The sequence below is a fragment of the Microtus pennsylvanicus genome, chromosome 1 (assembly GCF_037038515.1).
Source record: "Microtus pennsylvanicus isolate mMicPen1 chromosome 1, mMicPen1.hap1, whole genome shotgun sequence".
NCBI lineage: Eukaryota > Metazoa > Chordata > Mammalia > Rodentia > Cricetidae > Microtus > Microtus pennsylvanicus.
This window is the reverse complement of record NC_134579.1, coordinates 126,117,817-126,143,703: the sequence shown is the minus strand read 5'-3', so window position 1 is coordinate 126,143,703 and position 25,887 is coordinate 126,117,817. Positions and strand designations below refer to the sequence as shown.

Here is a 25,887-nt window from a genome sequence, read left to right as displayed (position 1 = left end):
GGAAGTTGCAAGAGAAGATCCTGGAGCTGCAGAGTCTATGACTCAAATCTACCTGCAGAGGCAAGGTTTGAGGACTCGGGGAGGGGAGGAGGAAAGTGGGTGCCGAAGGAGAGAGGGAGGGAGGGAGCGAGCATGCATGCAAGTGTACAATGGCATAGCTATGTCCCTGCACACAGTGGGTTCAATTGCTATCAATTACTGTGACCTCCTGCATTTATTAATAACCGAGTTATTTCTCCTTCCGACAATAGCTGAGTTGTTCCTGATTACTCAACATTATGGGGTTTATTTATAACACCAGAGCATCTGGCTCCCTCTGCCTCACACGGAGATTTACAGTTCGGAAGCCTGGGAAGACTGTGGCCACCTGCAGAGAAGAGATAAGCTCAAAGAATTGTGGTTGTGGTTGCTGCAAGTAGAACAGGAGTTAGCTCCAAGGACAAAATGGCTGGTTCAAATCCCATTTCTATCACTTGGTGCCACAAATGAAAATGAAATTTATGCCCTGGCAATGCCGAAGCATGCATGGGCAGCCCGTATGCGGTGGTTCTGTGCCCTGGCAATGCTGAAGCATGATTGGGCAGCCCGTATGCGGTGGTTCTGTTGAACTTGCCCATAGCAGTTTTCATGGTCTAAGTTGATGAGGATGATTGACCGGGTTTCTTCCTCTTGGTACCACGCAATGTCCTAAAAAGTCAGGCTGATTCCCAGATATTCAGTTTCAATTTCCTCAAAATGAGGACAGCAATGGTCAGAAGAGAGCAGTGTGAAGACTTGGAAAGGTTGTGGGTGCCCTAGATCTGCACCCCAGAACCACCCACCCTCGTGAATGATACATCAGGAAGAACATGTCCTAAGAAGAAACATTCCAGGAACTGAGTCTCTGACCCAAATTCCAGGCAAATGCTGTCACGGGCACCATGGGAAGCATTGTCCCTCACTCATACAGAGCTTCCTGCTTCACAGAGCTCCTACCCTGACACTTTGCCCACCCACATGACTTCCTCCTGCTGCTTTGAAGGAAGCTGGCATCAGCACCAGGCTCTGCTGCTTGCACATCTGGACAAAACCATCCAGAAACTGCTGTTGAGTTACACCTGACCAGCAGGGATGGGCATCATGGCTAAGGCTGCGGCGGGGAGTGGGCCGTGATGGTATCCTGTGGACACTTCAGGTGGGGTAACTTACAGACGCAGCAGGCTTTAGTGAAGGGTTCTCAGAAGCTACAGTGTGCCCTGTGCACTGAGATTTCACAAGGGGAGAGGAATAGACCTTAGGGAGATCTCTCGACCTAGCATAATCAAGACTTCAGTGGGGAGTGGTTGTCAGGAACTCTTCGTGGTGCTGGGAGACTGGGAAGAGCCAGAGGCCAGAGGTCGAAAGACGGTTTTGTTGTCATTGTGATTTCTCAAGTAAGAGATATCCTCTTTCTGGGTCTTGGTCTTTTTATCTGTGAAATGGGCTGGTCGCCTTCCCATTGGGTCATTTAAGAGTAAAGTTAGACACTGGATGTAAAGCCAGCTAGCAGTGTCCCTACACAGAGGACACAGTTGTGGAGCAGAAAGCTCAGGGAGTCCTCAGCCAGAAGGTGCTGCACAAAGTAACAGCAGGACCAACAGCACCAAGGGACCAAAAGCGAATCTGTGAGGGGCTCGCCTGAGGCCACTCTGCTAGAAAAGAAAACACCAGGAGGGACTTGGATCTAACTGAGCCCAGTCCAGAACCCTTTCAGCAGCCACATGCTCTTTGCAACAGCTGGTCACATGGGTCACTCCACAAATACCTTGGGAGCTACTTAGTCACCACCATCATCACCATTACCCTTCTCATAACCACCTCTGTCAACAGCATCACCATGACAGCACCACCATCATCACCATTACCCTTCTCATAACCATCTCTGTCATCAGCGTCACCATGACCACTAGCACCACCATCATCACCATTACCCTTCTCATAACCACCTCTGTCATCAGCGTCACCATGACCACTAGCACCACCATCATCACCATTACCCTTCTCATAACCACCTCTGTCATCAGCGTCACCATGACAGCACCACCATCATCACCATTACCCTTCTCATAACCACCTCTGTCATCAGCGTCACCATGACAGCACCACCATCATCACCATTACCCTTCTCATAACCACCTCTGTCATCAGCGTCACCATGACAGCACCACCATCATCACCATTACCCTTCTCATAACCATCTCTGTCATCAGCGTCACCATGACCACTAGCACCACCATCATCACCATTACCCTTCTCATAACCACCTCTGTCATCAGCGTCACCATGACAGCACCACCATCATCACCATTACCCTTCTCATAACCATCTCTGTCATCAGCGTCACCATGACCACTAGCACCACCATCATCACCATTACCCTTCTCATAACCATCTCTGTCATCAGCGTCACCATGACCACTAGCACCACCATCATCACCATTACCCTTCTCATAACCATCTCTGTCATCAGCGTCACCATGACCACTAGCACCACCATCATCACCATTACCCTTCTCATAACCATCTCTGTCATCAGCGTCACCATGACAGCACCACCATCATCACCATTACCCTTCTCATAACCATCTCTGTCATCAGCGTCACCATGACAGCACCACCATCATCACCATTACCCTTCTCATAACCACCTCTGTCAATAGCATCACCATGACAGCACCACCATCATCTTCACCACATATCCTCAACACCCCCTCCTGTGGCTGTGGAGCACCCGGTGACCACTAAGGGACATCATGGCCTGCTGGACCCCAGAGGCCCCTCGCTGCAGCTTCCACACTCACCCCCAAGGCCAGGAGCTGCCGGAGCTCTGCCTTCCAGCCCCAGCCACTTCGGGGAGTTCATTTTTCAGAAACTTCTAATTGTTTCCATCCCAGAGCAGCCATCCCCGCTTAATGAATGAATTCAATATGCTCAGAAAATGCAGAATAAATCCTTGCCTGTGGCCCAGAATAGGCCTGCTGCACAGCTGCTGGGACGGAAGCCAAGCTACCAGCTGGGGCAGGGCAGACAGGCACAGACTTGGCCTTGAGAAGCACGTGGGAAGAAGGGACATGGGGAGGGGCCGGGTCTCAGGACTGATTGATGGAATGTCCACGGTACCCAGTCATGTGACAGTCCACGGCTGTCCATCTACCATCGGGACCGAGATTTAGGTGGGAACTCAGACCCCAGGCCTCACATGGAGATAGAAGAAAGAACCAGATGTGCAGATCCTGCACGTTACGGCTCCAGAGCCCGGAGCACTCACTCTCCCTGTGTCTGTCTCATAGGTTCAGCTGCCTGCAGGACCCTGTGGGCCCACCCGAGGCTGCTGCCTGCCTGGAACTCTTCTCCTGTACCCAGCATCACCACACTTTCTGTAGGCAATCTATGTGGTCTGGAAAAGTGAAGGCGGAGTCCCAGGGCAGCTGGGGGTCTGCTGTAGACACAGAAGGGTTGGGGGCAGGGGGGGCTGAAGAGATGGCTCAGTGAGTAAGGGCACTGTTGCTCTTGTAGAGAACTTAGGTTTGGTTCCCAGCATCCATGTGATGGCTCACAACCTTCTATAACTCCAGTTCTAGAGCAACTGAACCCTCTCCTGCCCCCCCCCAGGCACCAGGCGTGAATGTGATACAGACATACATGCAGGCAAAACACCCACACACATAATATAACTAAACCAAAAAAAAACTGTAAGAGAAAGGAGGAGTGAGGGGGAGAAGAAGGGAAAGGGGACTTGCAGCTTCATCATGTGACTGTGACAGCACCAAGACCAGAAGCCACTTAGGGGAGGAAAAGGCACAGCTCCGGTCATCCACCGGGTCCTGGGTGCAGCCAGAAGCGGGGTGTGAAGCAGCTTTACTGGCTGGTACTGAATCCTTTCGGAGTGTTTCTGTTGTTCAGAGACACTCGGTGTAGACAGAACCACACATGAAACAGCAGAGAGGGGCGCCCTGGACAGAGCAAGGAAGACACTGCCTTGTGCCCGTTCTTGCTCTGTGCTCAGGGGCTCCCAGTCTAGAGTGCATCCGCCCACCTCCTCCAGCTACACGTGGACTGGCTCCATTAGTATCCAAAAGGGTGGGGTGCTGGGCCCTTGTTGTTAGTGACACTGCATAGTGAGCCCTTTGGGCCCCCAAATTACAGCCCCATTCATTCAGCACCCAGCATCTTTACAAGGTGGCAGGAGTTGACTGTGGCCTTTGCTCACTTCCCTCCCATCACCAGCCCCTTATATATGGTCCGACTGCATCGTCCCTTAGGCGACGGGTCAAATGCTAAGCAGGCTGCTGAGTTTAGTGAAGGCAAATAAATGAAGCATGCTTCTGGCCTTCATGGGGAACAGAGGCCAAGCCATATAAGCCAGAGACATGAACTGTCCTCATTCCGGCTGCCAGACCGGATTCTATTTGCTGTGGTCCTCTTTGTCCAGCAGCGAGGGTCAGCAGGCACAGTGACTTGTGGCTCCACTTTTTGTGGAGAGCTACAGGGAATGGGGAGGAGTGAAGATAAGCCCACCCTCGCTCACCAGGTAGAACTTCTGGCTGATAATATTCACATATGTATTAAGGAAACCGGGGGGGGGGCTATAAATGGTCAGATTAAAGGGAGTCAGTCCTGCAAGTGTATTGAAATGGACATTACCGTCACATTTTAGAGATGAGAACATTGAGTCCCCAAGGACAGAGAATTGTCCCAGTTGGAAAGATCAGCCTGGCCCTGGGAGCACCCACCGTCTCAGCTTGGAATTGTCCCCCCCATTCTGCTCAGCTCAACATCTACAGCAGAGTGCTGTAGGGACATCAGAGGATTGGATGGAACCAAGGAAGGGCCCCTATGAAAGTGTGGTGCTCCGAGTACCCACCTTGGGATGAGCATGACCAGGCAGCCTCAAGGAAACTTTAGAGACAGTCCCTGAGCTCAACACTGCAGGATGCTGTTGGACTTTGGAACCACGGAATATCTCTGAGCCTTGGTATCTGGAGCCAAGGTGACCCCTTCTCTGTCTGCCAAGTCATCTCTGAAAACCAAGAGACAAAGCCACCCACCCACACCAGCCTTAGATGGAGCGAAGGAGTGGCCAGATTCCGGGATAAGTTTGTTCAAAGAGCACTGCCATGGCTTTTAGGCCCATGCAACCAGAGGCCCCAATATGGAGAAATGGATACCAGTGCGTGTTCTAAGAGCAAATAGATTACCCCTTTCAGAAGTGTCCTTGGGAGACACGAGAAGACCCTGGTCAGTCTCTGTCCCCTCAGAAGGAGCTGGGCAGTGTGTGGTAGGACATCCCTGAAGCCACCAGAATCCGTTACAGAGCTGATTCTTACACTACACCTGAGAAACCAGCAGGCCCAGTGAGTCACACAGCCAGCTCAGTGACAAGCACAGCCTATGATACACAACCCTGATATCCAGGGACACTATTAGGGAAGCTAGCGCTCTCATCTCTGGGGGTGGAGTCTGCCTCCTTTGGCCCTTGAAGCTTTTAACCAATGGAACAGCTCAGAAAAGTGACAGTTTCCAGCGCTGTCCTGACAAACATGTACTTGGGGTCCTGGAGCCTTGAGACCCCATGAAGCCCAAGCTCCCTACATGGAGAGACCTGATACCATGAGCAGAATGGAGCTCTCCACTCAGCCCAGGACAGCTTGACCTGCATAGCTTCTATCAGCCACATGTAGAAAACAGCCACATGGGGAACCTCACGTCAGGGACCCCAAGGGGAGTGAGCCCTTTGATTTTACAAATGCCCCAACTCTTAGGATGTAATAACTCATGGTGAAGCCCCAGAGTCCGAGGCTAGCCCTCACAGAGGTACAGCATGCATATACAGGAACGCTGGATTCAGCTGGGTCTCAGGGCCTGTGCTTTGACCACTGTCTTACACAGACGAGCACTGCAGAGGGAATCTGAGCCTGTTACTCGCCAGTACCTTTAAGTGGAGTGACACCATGCATGGTCACTCATGGGAGGCATTTCACAGCTGCACCCCATGGAGCACACCTAGCGTCCGTGCCACAGGACAGAATGGAGACCAAAGAGCTCACAAAGACAAGAGAGTCCCAGCTCTGCGGACGTTTGTGGCACATGGCGTCTGTGCACTCCCTAACTGTGTCACTGTGATGGATGGGTCAGCCGGTGGGGAGGAGAAGAGGGCCTGAGGCCCAACTGCTGGCCACCAAGGGAGGTCGGAGAGAAGGCGAGGACCTACCCAGGTTGTGGCTGAGTCACGGGTCACAGGAGATCCACACGACCTGTGAGATGCCACTGGGACGATCTTTGCCACCTCACTCCCCGTGTTGTCCCTAAACTGCAGAGATTTCACACAGCCTATGACTGTTCATCTCAGGAATGACAGGAACCCAAGGGTATAGCTGCCGTGTGACACCTGATGAGAGGCTCCCATTTCCTCACGTAGAGAACATAGGCAGACAGGAGTGGGTGTGTACGGGCCCCACGTGGGTGCCAACTCTTGTATTAACGTTCTGTTGCTCCTGGTGTAACCACTATGTGCACTTAGTGCAGGCCCTCATCGGTCTACTGTCACGTGTACATGTTTGTGTGTCTGTGCACCTGTGTGCTGTGCATACAGAAGGCAGACATCAGCATTAGGCGTTCTCCCTGTCTCTCTCCTTCTTGTTCCTGGAAACCAGTGTGCAAGCTAGACTATCTGGTCAGAAAGCCCATCAGGGATACAAATGACAGCCACCATGCCCAGCTTATGTGGGTGCCAGGGATCCAAGTTCAGGTGCCCATCCGAGCCTCCTCACAGCCTCAGCAAGGAAACTGAGGCAGCCCTCCCCAGCAGCCTCTCCATTGCAGTCAGAACACTATGCAAGTGTTCTCGAGGCTTCTCGGAGCACTGGTGCACATGGCAGAACACTGTCACTTCGCAAAGCCCCCATCCAGACACGAGACCCCACCCCTTCCTCCCCAAAGCATGCTGGTTTCAAGGCTTCCAAAGCAGGCTGAGGAAGCTCAGGCAGGGTCCCTGATTAATGAAAATGAGCCTCATATATTTCAGAGCGATCTGTTGTGACACAAGGCAGAGGCGTTTACACACGACTGTGGATTTTTAATAGCTGATTCTAGAACAACCCATTATGAAATCTTCCAGAGCAGGAAAATACAGTAAATCACGGGGCAGGGCTTCTGGGCAGACTGACACGAGCTCTCCGTAAAATAATGTAGGGGGGGGGTGGAGGAAATTACTGCCATAACCATGAGTTAATAAAGTATTTATAGACATGGATTTCTCTCTTATCATCCTGAGCATGTCCACACGAGGGAGCATCTGACTGTACATCCGAGGGGATGCCCACTAACCCAAGAGGAGAGGGAGTCGAGTAGAGCCCCTCTTCACCATGGCAGGTGACTGCAGTCTAGCCCAGTTGGAAGCAAAGAGCAGACCCAGTCGACACGGGAAGGTAGAGCCAGCTGTCTGGTGGACTGATCCTCTGCCTTCTCCTCCTTTTCCTCCTCACCCTCTTCCCCCTCACCCACCACCTCCTCTTTCTGCTGAACCTGTTCTGGAAGGCAGGAAGCCTCCTCCAGACAGCCCCGCCCACTGTGTGCAGCCTGGAGCTGCCAGTCAAGGACTCCTAGCCTATCAGAGCTGAGAGTTGGTCACATGAACAGCTCTAGTCGCTTCCTTCTTTCTAACTCTTGGGCATGGCCCCCTCTACTTTGGTTGCACTCAAGACAAGACCAACCATGGACACCCAAAGACCGGTGTTCTTAGAAGTTACAGAAAAGGAGATGAGAACCCAGAAGGAAGTGCAGGTGATGGCAGAAACAGGGTAAGATAACAATGCTAAAGGAAAAAGGCCAGAGACAAAGACTGGAGAGGGAGGTGCTCCCATGAGCCTTCACAGGTGTGCACATAGCCTGCTCCAGATACCTGGCAGTCAGCACTGACAGAGGAGAGGCTGGACTCCTTTATGTCATCAAGATATGGACATTTGTCATAGGGCCACAGCAGTGAGAGAGACAAGAAACCACTGCAATAGTCCACACACAGATGTGTAAATGGGCAAATGCCTGCTGTAAAGAGCTCCCAACGAGGGCACTGGCACCAGGGCATCCGTAGGGCAGGGAAGGGCTGAAGAGGAAAGGCCCAAGATGCCAAAGCCACAGAGACACTGATGATGAGACACAACCAGAAAGCTGTCAATCACAGACCATGGGGATGAGTGGTAGAACCCAGCCTGTGTGATGGGGACACTCGTCTATGGCACGGGCAACCTCAACTCAGAGCCTAAGGCTTCTCTGGACAGCAAAAGCCACTGGCAATTTAGTCATTAAAATTACGTACAACTAGGGCCAGGGAGATGATATGTTGTGCAAAGTCCCTGCTGCACAAGCGTGAGTCCATTCCCAGCACTCATTTGTACAAGTCAGGCATGGTGGCCTGTCGCTAACCCAGAGCTAGAATGCAGGAACAGGGACATCTTTGGGACACAGCAGCCAGTCTGCCGTGACTGGGCAGCTCCAGGCCAGTGAGAGACTCTGTCTGAAAACCCAAGGTAGACAGAACCTGAGGAAGAAGTTCTAAGGCTTCCTCTGTCCTACAACACACATACACACCACACACCACATTCCACATACCACACACATACACACGTGCACACACACATGCACACCCATACACACACCACACATACACATGCACACCCACATACACACCACACATACACATATGTATGCACACGCATGCACACCCATATACACACCACACCCATACACACATGCACGCCCACACACATACACATACATGCATACACATACTCATAGACCACACAGACATGCACACACATATGCATGCTCATACACACATGCACACCCATATACACACCACACCCATACACACATGCACACCCACACACATACACATACATGCACAGACATACTCATAGACCACACAGACATGCACACACATATGCATGCACATACACCACACACACCATTCACACAACACGCCCATGCACATACATACATGCACATAAACATATACATACACCAGATATATACACACATACCACACACATATTACATATGCACACACACACATGCACACAAACACATACAATACTCTCACACACGTACACACACACACACTTACATACAATTCTAAATTCAATTCCATAGCTATGGGCTACATTTCAAGTGCTCTGTGGCCTATGTGCCTGGTGACTGCTGTGACAGACAGCAGAAATGACAGGTTCTCATGGACACCATTGGCTGGAAAAATCACTGGGGAACTCTGAGACAGGAGTGGTGACAGGTAGTCTGTCCCCACCTTTCTGAGAGAGGCGCCACATCAGACAACAGCTGGCAGGAGGGACTGACATACCTTTGCATGCCCCTGCTGCACCCAGGTGGTAGATGGCTGCCAGCACCCGCCAAATGGCTTGCTGCTCATCTTCCGAGATGCCCAGCAGCTCCATGGCGCCCTGGAGCTGGGAAAATGCAGCCCCCGCCTTCTGCTTGTCTTCAGGCTAGGGGAAGGGGAGAGAAGAAAAGGCTGTCACGGTGGAGGGACTGGAAGTCACAGCTCAGAGCTGAGGTCAGTCTGTGGAGCGCACGGTTGGTTTACGACCGCAGTAAATTACCCACGGTTAAGCCGGGCTGGGTTTGGCAGACACACTCAGACTTCTGGGAAGATTGTAAATGTCATTGGTGTCCAGTTTGGGGTGCAGGGTAGGTTTTACTCTTTTTGGAAGGATTTATCGAGGCTCCGATTTGCACTGAGCTCTGGTCTGGATGCCAAGATAAAGGAGCCTGAGCTCCAGCCCGAGCTTGAGCCTGGTGCCCGGAGCTCCCCAAGGCAGAAGTGAGCAGACATAAAAGCAATGGGGCGTGGGAAATGGACTGCATGGTGGACCCCAGACCCGAGCAGGCACACGGGAGATCACAGAGGATGAGCAGAAATCGGAGTGGGAACGTGAAAGGCAGATGTGGGGAATGGACCGAATGAATGGGTGCATGAGGGTGACAAGGACAGCAGGTGGCTGGCAGTGAGGACCCAGAAGTGGTTTTTAGTGGAGCTAAGTTTCTAGCTGAGACCATTAAGTACTGAGACCCGACCCCACTCCATTTCTGAACCCGCAGCAGACATCACCAATCAATCAAGAGCCCATGGCAAGCCAAGTGGACCCAGATTCCTTTCAGAACACCACCTTTTGCCACCAAACCCCAAGATACACCTCAGAAGCTGGAGTAGTGTTTGCTTTCCACCCCCTGTGGGAGGAAGAGAAGTTGGCAGAGAATTTGAAGCAGCAAAGACTGGCCCAGTGAGATGTCTATGGGTTATTGATCGTCAAGTGTCTTTTTTTCTCTTTTTGTCAGATTTATAGTTCTAATTATATTTGACTGAATATTAAAATTAATCTAAAAGTAGTCCTGTGCAAGGACACACAATTCAGAAGCCTGGAAGGTAAAGAGAAAGTGAGGCTGGAACAGGAATCTTTTTGTCGGTAACCCGCCATAGCACGTAATGAGGCGCCAATTTGCACCTGATCCAAGTAAAGAATTTGGGGGATACGAGGCAGGGCAGTCTGTTAGAGCTGACGAGTCCTTGAATTTTGTTGAGTCCCATGCCCAGAGAGGGCACGACAGATGCCAAAGGTCGCACAGCCAATTAACTGCAGACATAAGACCAGAGGCTTCCTGAGTCCTGCCCAGGCCGTTTCTTTTCTGCTCCAACCACAGCGGGTAACTGAGAGACACACAAGGATCCTTGGTCAATTGGAGCGACATCAAAGCAGGTGGTGACATTGAGAGATTCGCCTTGGAAGTGTTTCAATTAACAGCAAAAGCATGTCCCAGTGCTCCGTCGTATTTCTGGGCCACCACAGAACCACAAAGTCCCTAGCAACCAGGGACTCAGCCTAGCAACCGCAGCTGCTCCTCCACAGCACACAGGGAAGGGAGGATTCCCACAACAAGAGCCTGGTTATTCATGAGATTTCAAAGTAGCAGGGAAAGGACACGCAGAGGACAGGATGTGGGATTGCTCTGACTCCTGATGTCAACAAGGAGCACCTGATTTTGAATAATAGATAGAACCTATTACCCAGCACTTTGCTGTTGTGAGAGGGAGGGGAGACTCCCAGAAAGCCTCACTCCTCTGTCCTCACAGCCCGGGTCGCTTTGGAAACAGAGAACGTGTGTTATCAAGGAGGTGTCTTCCTGTCAAATGTGATGAGGCTCGGGGCGATGGCAGAGAGCCCACTGTTCTTTAAGCAACTGCACAGCGCCCTGATGGATCTGCTCTTGAGTAAAAACCGTGAAACCAGAAATAAATCAGATGAATGGATATGTCACCCTGAGCAAGCTGGGTACTAGGGATGGAGCTGAGCAGAAAGTGGTGAATCCCAAGCCCAGGGAAGGAGTTCTACATGGCAAGGAAAAAGGACAAGCCAATCATATTCACGTGTGTGTGTGAGTGTGTGTGTGTGTGTGTGTGTGTGTGTGTGTGTGTGTGTGTGTGTGTGAGTGTATGTGTGTGTGGCTTCCAAACCCAATGCTGAATCAAAAGAAGTTGGATTCAAAGGGTTGCTCTTCATTTGCAGCAATTTTAAAATGTCTAAGATGGGCTAATGCATGCCTTCCTGGGATGGCTGTCTGGGAAATCCCAAGCACAGCACTGCATTTGGAGGGGCCTCGGCTGCACCCTGAGCTGGCAGAGCTGGCACGTAGTGAGACAAAGAAAGCTGGCTGGCTCAGGCCACCAACACCATCATGGGAGCCCACCCTCAGGGCATTATTGATTCCTGAACACCTCCCAAAGTTCCCATTCCGGACACCGAAGACTTTAGGGGTTAAAGTCTCCAACATTTCAGGTTCATTCACACCACAGCAAGCATGCAGTGTCATCTACGTGTGGCGCTCAGTCAGGGCACAGTGGTTACAGGAAGGCTTAGCGGGCTAGAGGCATGTGTGGTATGTGGGATGCATGTATATCCATATGTGCATGTCTATAGTGTGTGGCATGTCTATGACATGTGTGTATGTGTGCATGTCTGTATCATGTGTAGCATGTCTATGGCGTATGTCTGTGCTTGTTTATAGCATATGTGGAATGTATGTGGTATATGTGTGTGTGTGTGTCATGTGTGTGTGCCTGTGGTACGAGTGTATGTGCATGTCCATAGCACATGTGGCATGTATGCAGTATGTATGTATATGTCTGTGGTATGTATATGTGAATGTCTGTATATGTCTGTTTGTGGTATGTGTGTGTGTATGTGCATGCATACGTGCATGTCTACAGCAATTGTGGTGCGTATGCTGTGTCCATGTGTTCAGCAGCTTGCTTAGGCTAGAAATCACAAGAGCCACTTCCCTTCTCAGGCTGCCTCACCCACAGGGTCACACTTCAGACCCTCAGAGCTACAGACAACATGGCCTACTTGCTCTCCTGCATACCCACCAGGGGGGAACTGAGGCGGACAACAACGGATAATAAAATAGAAGCACAGCACAGAATGGTGACCAATTGAAAGCTCTGACTTGCTCCTCTCTGGCTTTTCCACTGCTCACAGCTGACCTCTGGAGATGGGGGCGTGGACAGGGACTCTCAGGCAGGGGCTGCCATCCACCCGCAGGACCATAGCCACAACAGAGATACTGCTTCACCCCATGGGCCCTTCCTCCCCGGCCCCTTAAGCTCCTCTGTTTCCCATTTTCCATCCACATCATTTGCACATCTACGACTGTATCTATCTGTTGAAAACCCAGGAACCAAAAGTGCAGGGACCACACGGCTCAGCTTTCCAAAACCACACGGCTCAGCTTTCCAAAACCATCTCAATTCACTTAACCCGAGTCTCCCATCGCATTCATTTTCCTCAGGAGCCGGAGCTCCCTTCCCCTTCACAGCTGCGGGCAATGCCACTACAAATCCCACATTCTCTTTGTCCACCTCTGTGTTGGTGGACACCCAGGCTGGTTCCAGAAATTACTGCTGTAATGTGGTGGATGTTGGGGTGCCAACATCCCTGTGGTAAGTTGACTCGGACATTTGTGTCAGCACCCAGCTGTACCTCTGGGTCACATGGACCTTAGTTTCCTGAGGAGCCTCCCCGCCAGCTTTCCTGGTGACTGGATTTATTCACACTCCCTCATGGCACATGAGGGGCCCCTTGGCCTGCATCCTTGTCAGCGGTTGTCATGTTTCCTTAATCTGACTGGGGCTGGTTATGTCTTGTCATTTGAGAAGCTTCTGCTCACTTGATTAGTTCACTGTCAATGGGTGTTTTGGTTTCTTGTTGCTTCGTTATTTTTGGGGTTCTTTGTGTACCCTAGATGCACATTCTAGATAATCCTCTGCCAGCTTCTGGTGTTCTGTGGGTCACCTTTTCCTGTTGTGTCCTTTGTTGTACATAAGGGTTTTTTTTCCACAGTGCTTCCTTCATCAGAGTTGGCATTGTTCCCTGGGCGACGGAAGTTCTCCCCTAGCAACTCCAGAGTGTGGAGCCTCGGACTGAGGTCTGGTTCATCTGAAGTCGGTTTTTGCGGGGTGAGGAGAGAGCTTCATTCTGCACCATTTGCTGAAGATGCTTGTCTCTTCCCAGGGGGTATTGTTGTTGTGGGTACACCATCTTGTGTCTGGGTCCTCAGTTCCATCCCACTGATCAACACGTCTGTCCACGTCTGTCCTGTGGTGTTTTCACTGCTCTGTCTCCGCAGGTTAACCAGAAATGGCGCATGGTGACACCTCCCACAGTCTCGGTTTTTCTCAGAATTGCTTTGGCTGCCCCGGGTCCCTTTTGCTTCTCTGTGAGTTTCAAGGCTGTTTTTCTACATCCATGAGGGATGGCATTGGAACCTGGGTGGGGATGTTGAATTTTCAGGTGGCCCTGGTAGAACAGCCACTTAGAGCACTTATCCTGCAGTGCCTGTGGGCGGTCTTTTCATCTTCTAGTGTCTCCTTTAGTTTCTTCCCTTCGTGTCTTAAGGTTCTCGCTGCCTGGGGCTTTGGATTGCTGGGTTGTGTTTATTGCAAGATATTTTCTGTGGTCATTATGAATGGGATTGGCTCCTTGATTTCTTTCCCTGACATCTGTCACTGGCGCAGAGGAGAGCTGCTGTCTTGTGTGTGTTGTTTGTGTTCTGCCACTCTACTGAGGGTATCTGCAAACTCTGAGATTCCTGGTGGGGTCGTGAGGGTCACAGAATCAGGTCATCTGCCACTAATGATACTGTGACCCCTTCTTTCCCTGTTTATTGTCGGCTTCTCGTCCTTCTGTCCGGGCGCAGACCCCACAGCTGCTGAGTAGGAGAGCAGCGTGGATGCCTGGCTTGTTCCTCACGTCCGTAGGAAGCTTCGGGGACTCCTGTCTTGTTCCTCATGTCCGTGAGAAGCTTCAGGGACTCCTGTCTTGTTCCTCACGTCCGTGGGAAGCTTTGGGTTCTCCCACAGCGTTCATGTTGCTGAGACGACTTCTACTCCTAGGCTTCTCAGGAATTTTGTCATAAAGGACATTGGATTTTGTCAACAGCCCTCTCTGCATCTCTTGAAAGGTTTGTGACATGCGCCCTGATTCCATTTCCACGACATATTGTATTTTTTGATTTGCATACACTGAACCATCCCTGCACCCCTGGAATGCAGCCAACGTCTTTTGGTGAACGATCTTTTTAATGTGCTCTTGGATTTAATTTGCAAGTATATTATTGAGAAGTTTTTGCGCATCTGTGCTCAGAGAGGGACTGGCCCTTGTACCTTGATCTGGTTTGACTCCTCTCTACCTCATATTCATACTCATTCTCATTCTCATACTCATTCTTTAGAACCCAATGTCAGCCTGGCCCCGTGTCCCTGGCTATGAAAGCTGCCCTCACTGAGGTCAAGCCCTCTTCCAACCACCCTCTGAAGCCCACAGTCTCACTTCCTCCTCCATGTTCTTCTCTCACGGCCACATTTATTCCCTTGCCTGACTTCCTACTACAGTGCCTGAGTCCTGACCTTTAACCCACTGTCATCACAGCTGAATGAGGGCAAAGGAGGTTCAGAAAGCACTGGAGAGGAAGGTTTGATGCAAGATGACACCGATGTTTGGATACAGTCAAAGCCAGAGTTGGAGGGACCCACTTGCTTCAGGCCTCACCCACCACGCCCCTCTCTGTTCAGAGACAAGTCTCACTTCCTCAGTCAGCCCAGACTCTATGAAGGCAGCTCCTGCATCTCCCACGTGACCACCATTGCCAACTGCAGAGCCAGAACAAAAGGACTCTCCATCACCTCCCAGCCTGGCCCTGAGACTGGGATGCACCCGAGAGGTCGATCACTTACCTGGGGCCACACGCCCATGCCAAAGGCACTGCTCTCTGCCATCTGGTGCAGGTTCAGCTCCGTCCTGGGAGAGAGGATTGGAAGTGAGGGTCTGCCCATGCCAGAAGCAGAGAGCAGGAGGGTCCCCCTGCAGGGTCACACCCCAGCTGCCCCAGGACACACCACGGTGTACCCGTCCTCCATCATGGTTTGTACCAGGGCCTCTCTCCATAATTCCCCCACGCTCCGACCTCACACAGTGCTCCCGAGAAAGGGACTGGGATTTCAATCTCAAAATGTGAGCAACATCCCTAGCCCTTATGTAGAGCCCAGGCAACTAGGGTCCTCAGCACCCTGAAACCCAGCCTCTCAGCTCTAGCTGGAGCTTCACACTGGGCCCTCTTCATCCCGCTGCCTCAGTTGGCCCAGGTACTCACCTGAGATCCATATCCAACCCAGCTAGCAGCTGAGAGAAAATTTCAAAGTTGCCTTCCCCTTGTGGCTGCCAGGCCACGTGCCTGCTCTCCAGAAGCATTGTCTGTGAGGGCAAGACGAACAGTGTGAGGCCAGGTCCCCAACACTTGGTCCCCAAAAGCCCCACCAGAGTGCCCCACCTCCAAACTCCCTGAGGCCTCATCACAGGGATGACCTCGCCCCAGGTTCAGAACCCCGCAGGCAATCAGACAAGCTACAGAGTCCTCCAGCTCCACGAAAGGCAAGAGAGCCGTCCTTATCGAAGCCTGCCACCCTGCACCCAGTGGTGCTGAAGAGCCAGCTCTCTCTGAGGTGGGCTGTCACAAGACGCTGTGTGGCCATCCCCCCTAATGCTCAGTTTTATTTTCTGTTCAGCTGGAATGTTGGAGAGGAAGGTCAGGCTGCATGTCCGGCACACAGCGACAGGCTTCTGTATGGATCTGTTACATTTCAACATGCGTGTCAACTAGCACCTGGATTCTGTTTGTGCTGCATCGCACCCCTACCCCAGAGCCACACCATGCTAGCTGCTTTCAACATTCTGGGGTGCCAAGCCTCGTGGAACCCTTGTTCCTGAGGAGCTGCACGCATTCAGACATCCCAGGGTACTGACTGGAGAGTGGGTGCAGGCCCCACACCTTAAGGAGCCCTTGTCCGTCCCTGAGCCTCACCTGGAGCTGAGCAGCAGTGATGCGGCCTGTGGCACTGAAGTCCAAGCTCATCACCATGGCAAAGCGGGTGGCCCTGTGGCTGTGGCCAGTGGACACAGAGCCAAAGGCCCGCAGGACAGTGAAGGCAGCCTGGAGCTTCTCCACTGTTGGGAGACAGAGGGGAGGTGTCACTTGTGCCTCTTCAAGTCCCAGAATCATGGGTAGGACAGAGACAACCTCTGTGACAAGGGTGTGGTGCCTGGGGTCCTCCTAACTCTTCATTAACACCCGCAGAGATCCTGAGAGTCCTGGAATCTCCACATCGGTATTCTGAGTTCCCACAATGCCCTGCATGCTATGCCAAGCACCTGGAACCTTCCTATGGGTATTCTGAATACCCACAATGCCCTGGCATGGCTATTCTGAGTTCCCACATTGCCCTGCATGCTGTACCAGGCACCTGGATACAGACTGTCCTGTCTCCCACCTTCACACACACAGCAGAAACCATCTGTGAGAGAGTCTGGGGCAGCCCCACCCTCATCCCCAGCCCAGAAGCTAAGTGCTAGAGCAACCACAGAGGGGGCAGCAGGCAGAGTACCTAAGGGAGGCCCCAGGGGGCTCTGCCCGGGAAGGCGTTCTTGTTTATGCTTCAGGTAGCCCATCATTGGAGGCTGGAGGTGGTAATAGTGAGTCCCTGGCATAGTCCTAAAACACTGACTGACCTAACAATCCATGGTGATAGGAAAGCACCTGTAGGCTGCAGTGGTGGCCGCCAGGGCACTGGCATCAGGGTGTAGCACCATGTGGTCCCGGGGGCAATGGTCCCAGGGTGAGAAGACACCACTCCGGGAGGAAGTGAAAATGCTATTGTTTCCCTGTAGAGTACACAGGCGTGCGCGTGCACACACACACACTCACACAAGCTCGTGTGTGTACTTTCTAAATAAATTCTGTGTGGCTAAGTGGAGGGGGGTGGGGAGGGATTAGCTAAGGCACTGATCTTTCATGCCTGGGGCATGATGAGCTAAGAAATGCCTATAATGGCTCCATGGGGACATTAAAACATGAGTAAGAACCCTCACCCCAGGTGGCTTCCCAATCTCAGCTCTCTGGCCAGCTTGTTCCGTGACCTTGGACAAGCTAGTTGACCTCTCTGATTCTTAATGCCCTTATTTATAAAATTCAAATAATAATAACTACCTCCCAGTCCTGTTCAAAATCACAGAGTCCTTGTGCTTAGAAGACCTGGCACAGGGTCGTTGGAGGTGCCCACACTGATGGCTGTGACTACTGCCCTTGTTGGGTCGTTAAGGCCCACTGCACCCCTCCAGACACTTGCTTCTTTGCTTCTCAGATCCTCTGAATGAAGCACACAGCCTAGTGCCCCGCTCAAGGACACACACTCCCGAGGTACTGACAATTTGTCTGGCAGGATGGCTCCCAACAGGTGGCAGCTGAACTTCTGCTTCTAATTGTCCCAGCTGTGATGGCTGCAATGGCCACCAGTGTTATAAGTGAGGGGCATCGTTATCCTGGCAGAGGTGTACAGCGGGGCAGCAGCTTCCTGGGTCAGCAGCTAACACAGGGCCCTCGCCTATCTGTGCTCAGTGAATGGCAGCTGAACAGAAGCAAAGAGGAGCCACCCAGGACACTCCCTCATGAGCCGCCCAGGACCCCCGAACTCTTCCCTCCCTATTCCCATCTGCCTGTCACCTGAAAACCTCCATACCTGACACCTTGCCATCCACGCTGCCTGCCATGCCCACCAGGTGCTCCAGCACCTGCTCACAGCAGGTGGTCTTCCCAGCCCCGCTCCGGCCCAGTGCCACGATGCTCTGGTCTCTTCTCTGGCTCAGCAGTGCCCAGTAGGCACGCTGGGCCAGGGATGTGACGTGGGCAGGCAGACCATCCTGGCGGCCTCGGGGTACCTGCGAGAAGATGACATACATCAGCCCTCCTGCCAGCCTGCAAGTGCCATCCACCGCTGGCTCACCAGGGGTCCTGGGAAACCTATGAGCTCATTAAAGGCTCCACCCAGAAGGGGTTTGTTGCATTTGCCAGTTTAGTCATTGGGTAGAATTTGTCTGAAGTGGGGTAGCTGGAAAACCTGACACAACTGATTAGCAATACTGAGCATGGAAACAGGGGATGATCGCTGTGTGTGTGTGTGTGTGTGTGTGTGTGTGTGTGTGTGTGTGTGTGTGTGTGTCTGTGATGTCCGCCATGAAAACAGATTGAGCCATCCCCCTGGCCAAGAAACTAGTCGTGAGCAGTCACTGCTGGGTTCCGAGGAAGACGTGGAGCAAGCAAGACCCTCGGACCATGCGGGTGGGTGCTGTGATGCTGTCTCTGCAGAGCACAGGCAGGAGCTTTCTCCATGGAAACTCACGCAGCCCACACCGCTGCTGCAGGAACATGTCCAAAAGAAAGGAAAACGTGTTCTCAAAGACCCTTACGTCACAGGTCACATTGAACACAACAGCATCCCAGCCCTCCAGCAATCCTGGGGTTGGTACAGCATGTGCCAGGTCCCAGAAAACACCTCAAACTCAGGAAAACAGGTACAGCCTGAGTGAGTCACCAGAGAGACAGGCTTGACAGCAGACAGAAGGAGCAAGCAGCAGGAAGCGCCTTGGGGGCCAGTTCCTTTGGATGCAGAAAAAGGCAAGGCTACAGGGCCAGAAAGCAGATATAGGGGTCTGGGAACATGATGGGTGGGGCTGATCACAGAGAGCCCAGAGCCCTCTCCGGATGATGCGCTGTCCTGTGGAGGGTTGTGACAACCACAGAAAAGTGTTCCAGAGAAAGCTGGATTGAACTGGGTACAAGTTGGGCATCATCAGACAAATAGCTGGATAGGGGATGGGATTCCAAGGCCCCCAGACCCCACAGTGACCGCTGGGTCCAGCCTAGCCTTGACCTCTCCCTGAGACTTGGAGAAACCCGGGCACATACCCCAGAGCCCTCCGCATGTCTCAGACCTCTAGCTGGGGCTGCGTGAGGCCACAGAGCTGGAGTGACCTCACCCTGCTTTGAGTCTTTTTCTAAACCACTGGTCACCAGCAGCCAGCAGGTTCTTCATCAGAAGCCATGGGACAAGGCATGCCCTACTCGATGTAGCCTCAGAGTCTGGGAACTCCAGTTCACGAGCCACACCCTCCCCCACCCCGCCAACTGTATGGAGAACAGATGGGACATCGTACACCCATGGGCACACACAGACCTACCTGTGGCACCTTGAGCCTCCTGCAGAGTGCACAGACCCCCCCAGCTGTACCCCACATTCACATGTGAGCTCACATACCCCCATAGACACTTCAATGTGTTCCAACCCCAAAGGATCCTCTCACTGTGTCCTGAAGCCACCCAGTCCAGACTCAAACTGTTCCTAGTCCCAGGCCACACTGCACACCTACCCCCTAGTTGGTGGCTGTCTGAGGAACCAGAGCTTGACTGAGCAAAGGCAACTTCCTATGAGATTGAGAGGTGGGAGGACTGGGGGAGGGAAAGAGCCTAGTGCCCTCCACATGGAGGCCAGGGCAGTGGCACTCACAGCTCTCCCCGTGCCCGTTTTTAGATGCTTTTGCCCAATTTATAACATCCAGTCTGAGACGAGAGATGTTGGGTGGACTTTGTACCATGGGACTCCAGTGAGTATAGTGTGTGACTTTACAACCCTGAGTGACAGTCGAGTGTCAAGGTTAGGAGCACCATGGCCTTCCCAGGGCCCATCTCCACAAGTCAGGAATAGCGCACAAAGGACGTGCTCACACACCATCCCCGTCTCCATCTGTCTGCAGCCCAGGGTCTTGGGCATCCTCCGTCGGCTCCCGTGATTCTGTCACTGCACAGGACCTGTGACGTGTGCACCTCGCCGACTGGCTTCTTCCAGTCCCACCCTGATCCACATGTGTCCAGTCCACTCTGGCCACCGTGGATTTTTACCATCTGTGACTGTTTCCCTCGCTAGGAGCCAACAGGGCAGCAGAGCTGGCGCTCCTGAGAACTCAACACCCACCAGCAAGCAGCTGCCTGGGACGGCTCAGAGGGCACAGGTGTGGTCCAAGCCTGCCCACCAGGTGGCGCCATGAGCCTTTGCTTTCTGGCCTACTCCCGACCAAAAATGCCTTTTCCTCCACTTAATGGACAATAAATATCAGGGTAAACGGGGTTACTGTCTCACGTGGATGTGGGTGCAGGGGACTTCTGAGTCTAGCATGTGTTAGGAGCTAAGAGGAGCTGCAGGCTGGCCTTTGCCTCAGTGAAGGCTTCCCAGGTGGGTGTCCAGCTAGTGTTTACAGCCACCTGGACTTTGGACCAGAGCTCACCTTTTCCCTCTAGGGAGCAGGGGGTCACACGGTCCTCAGCGCCTGACAAGTCCCAGATTCTCATCCCGAGCCAAGTTGAGGGTTTCCCTGGGTGCTGGACTCTGTCCTCCCCTCTAGTGTCCAGGAGAAGAGTCATCCATTTGTCCCTGCCCCCCCCCCATGGTCCCACCTCACCTTCCCTGCAGGGGGCACTGTGGTCATCTGGGGCTGCATGGCTATCAGATCAGGGCCTGAACGGGTGTGTGGCAGCTGAGCCCGGTAACGTTGTAGAAGAGTGTTCAGAACGCTTGACTCGTTGACGCTGACCAGAGAAGCCAGATCCTCGGCCTGGTCCAGTTCAGATGGGTTGGCCTGCAGACATCACACACGATCTCTCCTGGCTTCCTCGACCCCTACCCCATCCACACCACCATGCATGCACAGACATGTATGTGCCTGCATACACATGCCTGGATGCCTGCAAGTACCCACACACTGCTCGGTCTTGTCATTTCAAAGCCGTGTGACAAAGGCCAACACACAGATGAGAAGTGATAGCCCCTCTCCTTGTCCTGCCTATTTTCTTTGTGTTTGTCCCCCTTCCTGGATTCATTGCCTTGTGAGATCAGTGTCAGACCAAGTAAAACCCAGAGCTCATCAGGCAGGGTCTTCAGGTGAGCACATTTCCCTTGCTGTTGTCTCCTTGTCTAGGTCTTAGAAAGAAATGCTAGATGACACCCATGGGTGGAAGTCAGTGGCCAACTCTCTCCTTTACCAAGGCTCCCATGAAGAAACACACAACTACCTAAGAGAAAGGTCGATGCCCAAAGCACAGGCCATTGGAACCTATGCTACAACAGCAAGTTTCCCATTCAACTGAGTTCCCTGGCATCCAGGGTGAAAAGGGAAGCATGTCCATAAAATGATCTTCACAAAATGCAGAGTATTCTGTTGCTCGGGTCAGTCAGAACTACAGCAACAGACTGAGCATCCTGTCTTTACAGAGAGGCTAGAGGGAGTGGTTCCATGATGGGATCCCACCGGCAGAGCAATGACTGCCATAGGGCTCTTCCCACAAGCACTCTAGATATCTGTAGGCAGAGTCAGGGAAACTTCTGGCAGGGTGGGAATGGAGGGTACAGAGCATGGTGAGAGGGAAGGGCAACTCACTCGGTGAACCTGTTCCTCGTCCACCTCTGTGACAGTCTTGTCAGCGTCGATACAAAGGCGTACCCTTCCAGCAGGCAGGTCAGCTGTCCCCTCGTCTGGTTTGAGCACTGTGGCTGTGTGTGTAGCCAGAGACAGGAGGGAAAGAGGAAGGGGGAGAGGAGGTGAAGAGGGGAGGGGAAGGGGAGGGGAGAGGTGGGAAGAGGAGGGGAGGAGAAGCGGAGGGACTCTGAGTCAGGTCAAGGAGCTGAAGACAGGACTTAGGACAGGCTGAGAAGTTCAATTGTCCCTATTCACATAAAGGGCCTCAACTGTGACCCCCTAACCCAGCAGTTCTCATGTGGGTTGTGACCTCTTCAGGAGGGTCAAGTCACCCTTTCACAGGGGTCACCTAAGACCACCAGAAAACACAAATATTTATATTACAGTTCATATCAGTTGTAAAGTTATAATTATGAGTAGCAATGAAAATAGTTTTTATGGTTGGGGTCAGTAATGAAGAACTGCCCTAAAGGGTCACAGTATTAGGAAGGATGAGAACCATTGCCCTAAGCCCTTTAGGGACAAAGGCTGAGTCTGACTTACAGGGCACTGAGCAGGCCCCTCAGTGGGTGGGGCCCACTGATCCACCCCACACCTAGGTCAGGTCAGAACAGTTGCCTCCAGCTCCATGTTCCCTGGAACAAAAATGACTTAGAATGTAGCCTACAGCTCAACCAGTCAGCAAGCTTGGGCTCGGGAGAGGGCATCTCTCTGCCCGCTGGCCCTGGACTGCGGTCCTGGTCGTACTCTGGAATCCAAGCTGTGTGCTACTTCTTCATCGCCAAGGCTTAGACGCCTCTGAACATCCCAGTCTCATCTGGGTTCCTCCTCTCCCTCCTTACTCTGAGAGTGAATCTAACTATCTGGGAACTGGTGGTGGGAGAGACAGGAGAACAGGGACCCCAGCTGAACCCACTCACCAAGTGTGAATCCCTCCTTCTGCACCAGCCAGACTTTCTGTGCCTCGTACCAGCTGTTCCCTGAGGCCTGGGAGCAGAGAGAGCAGCACTGAATCATCAAAGGCCACCATCCCAGGCTTGGTGGGGGGACCCCACACCTGCAGCTTTCCACAGCCGCCAGAGGTTGCAACCTTCTAACGGAAGGGCTTGAGAAACTACATGTCACTGCAGAGAATCGTGGGTGACATGGGACATGACAAGCACTAAGTAGCATAAGGAGTGGACAGGGGAGAAGTCTAGCTTGGGCAGGGGCCACTTGGAGCCCAGGAGCCTCAGTTTTCAGGGAAGAGCTCTCCTGGTCCCCTGATGTGCTGGGCTCTGGCCAGCCCTCTGCCCCCCTGTAGCTCCCCTAAGGCATGTCCTTCCCATCCCTCAAGCTCCACAGCCCATAGCCCATCACCTGGTCAGAGTCTCCACTCTGGCCCCCGCTGCCTGGGTCCTGCAGGACCTGCTTCTCCTCCACAGGCTTCTGCATAGAAGGCCTTTCCGAGTGAGGCTTGGGAATGGAGTCTACATGCCCTTCCGCCTGAGACTCCACAATGTCCACTTCTTCCTCTGCATGCACACAAGGTTCCTTGGCCACCTGCACCCTGCTTTCTGGTTGGTTCTCCCTTCTTGCAGCCTCTGCCGGTGTCTCTTCTGTAGGTATCCCTCCTGGGGCCTTGCAACTTTCCTGGGGACTCTGAGTCTCCACTGCCATCTCAGGCTGCTCCTGGCATTTTTCTGGTGTCACTGGCTTCTTCTGGGGTCTCTCAGCCTTTTCCATGTTCCCTGGAGCCTCCTGCGGCTGCCCTCTGGGTTCTGCTTTTCCCATCTTCTCACCCCTACGTTGAGATTCACTTTCTCTGTTCTTGCTCTGAGAACTGTCCCATTTGCTCCTTCGCCCCAGGGAACCTCCCCACTTCCTTGTGGGGACTGGGGGCTCCAAAGGTCTCACTTCAGCTCCTGCGCCCTTGGACCCATCCCCTTTTTCCATCTTCTTTGGGGGACCCTCTCTTTCTTTCTCTACTGTTCCCACTTGTCCCTTTTGGCCTACCCCCTGGACTGGAGACGGGGTCCCTTGCCCCTCCGTGCTCTGGGACTCACGTTCCTTTTGCCCTTTGGTCTTGGGGTCCCGGCTCCCCTTCCCCTCTAAGCCCTGAGATTTCCCCTCTTTTGTGCCCTGGTCTGTGGCTCCATCATCCCCAGTCACGTTCTTCTCAGGCACGGGTGCCTGGGGGCTGCAGGGAGCCCCTGTGGTTGCCCCTTTTTTTGTCCTTCCAGGATCTGTGGTTGGGGCTGGAGTCTTGTCTTTGGGGGTGTCACGAGGTTGGATCTTCTGCTCTGGCTTGGCCAGCTCTGGGTCCAGCTTGGCCACCATCAGCAACACATCACCCCTCCTCACGCTCCTCTTGAGGGGCAGTGTCCTTTTGGCCGGTGTTCCTGAGGGACTCGATTCCTGCGGCCTCTCTCCACTGGTGCTGGTCACAGGGGTGGAGCACTTGTCATCAGCCCCTGGGGGCTCCTTGCCTGGAATGTCTGCATCCTTCTGAGTGGCTGATGAGCTGTCCTGGGAAGTCTGCTGGCTTCCAGACTTGGGGACATTGTTGGTCTTGTTGGCTTGGTGAGTGGGAACTTCTGGGGTCTAGGAAAGAGACCACAAAGTATTTAGCTGCTGGGTGACTCACCGGTGGCCATTTATGCCCAGGTTCACCCACCCAAAGATGCCTAGGCCCTTCTGACACTGTAGACTCTGTGCTTGGCATTAAGCTTCAGCCCAGACAAAGGCTAAAGGTCAGCAAAATCGGGAGTGGAAGTTTGACGCGAAAGTCCAACAGAACCAAATTCAACTCTACCTCTGTCTCTCCACTGTGTGTCTTTGGGTAAATGCCTTCTCCTCTCTGAGCCAATTTCTTACCAATAGCGTGAGGCCCATTACAGTCAGCTCTCAGGAGCTGCTGCGACTGTGGCTATTACTCCTGTTTCTACCTCGGTCCTCCTGATGAGGTCATCGGTAGGGAGACATGTTCTCATCATGGGCCTGGTGGCTGTGGCCCATTGTCTCCTACCTTCTGTGAGCCCTGGTTCCCACACAATGCAGGTATGCCGCAGTTTAGGTCTTCTGGAATCTCAGAGTGGGAAAGCAGAGGCAGCGATCACTGCAGCCTTCCTGGTTCAAGCATTTGCTGTCCAGGCCACCTGCCCATCCCCCACCCATCAACTGATTGTCATTTCATAACCCATCAGGACATTGGTGGCCACCCCAAGTCTACAGGAAGTGTACTAACACACCCTCAATGGGTTCCTCCAGGCCTGTCAGGGTCAGCTTGTCTCCACTGGCCCTACACTCTGGCTAAGCTGGGTACCCTCTGGTCCCTGGCCTGTCCACCCCTTCCTTCCCTGCCACCTCATGCCTGCTCATGCTGATGGTGACACCCAGCAGGTGAGCCCTTTCTCCTTCCTCCGTGTCTCACCCACATGTCCTGCTCCCCCCTCCCAGGCAGCTCTAGAGAGCAGACTTTGCATGGCCTGGCTCTGCCTCTGTTGGTCTTGTGACCTTGGGGAAAGTATCTTGGCCTCTCAGGGCCTCAGTCTCCACCTCTGATAAATGGGTATGACTCCCATGCCCACTAGGGCACTGAGTTTTAAACAAGGCCACAAGCACTAAGTGATCATTGTTTGGTGAGAAGCAGGAACATTTGTGAAAACTGGATCCCTATCCACAAGGCATGCCGTGGCCTCTGCTTGTGCCTTACGTCAGGCAGGGGCAGGTCCAGAACCCTCTTCTATGAGACTGGACCACTGTCCCCACAGCTGCTGTGAGTTGATTGTGAGCAGCTCGCTGTCGCAGAGAATCCTATATCAATAGACCAGTGCAAGCGCATGTGACATAGATGAACTGAGGAGGAGGCCAGGAACGAACGGGCCTGACTCTGTGGACTGGGGCCAAAGCCTAGATTTGTCAACCCTGAGCCTTCCAGCCCAGCACTGACATCACTCTCTTCACCACA

The 25,887-nt window shown here is 52.9% G+C and overlaps 1 protein-coding gene across 2 annotated transcripts in view; it reads right to left on the bottom strand.

Annotated features, from left to right (window-relative positions):
- The window catches only part of Myo18b (myosin XVIIIB), a 220,279-nt gene that overhangs the window by 178,565 nt on the left and 15,827 nt on the right, over positions 1-25,887 (bottom strand). For both annotated transcript variants that reach the window (XM_075983418.1, XM_075983429.1), the window contains exons 4-12: positions 23,298-24,521; positions 22,859-22,925; positions 21,900-22,012; positions 20,925-21,101; positions 18,152-18,350; positions 16,441-16,583; positions 15,733-15,833; positions 15,317-15,380; positions 9,371-9,515 (exon numbers count right to left, since the gene is read on the bottom strand). In XM_075983418.1, coding sequence (XP_075839533.1) covers positions 9,371-9,515; positions 15,317-15,380; positions 15,733-15,833; positions 16,441-16,583; positions 18,152-18,350; positions 20,925-21,101; positions 21,900-22,012; positions 22,859-22,925; positions 23,298-24,521 — 2,233 coding nt within the window. The remainder of the gene's footprint in view (positions 1-9,370; positions 9,516-15,316; positions 15,381-15,732; positions 15,834-16,440; positions 16,584-18,151; positions 18,351-20,924; positions 21,102-21,899; positions 22,013-22,858; positions 22,926-23,297; positions 24,522-25,887) is intronic.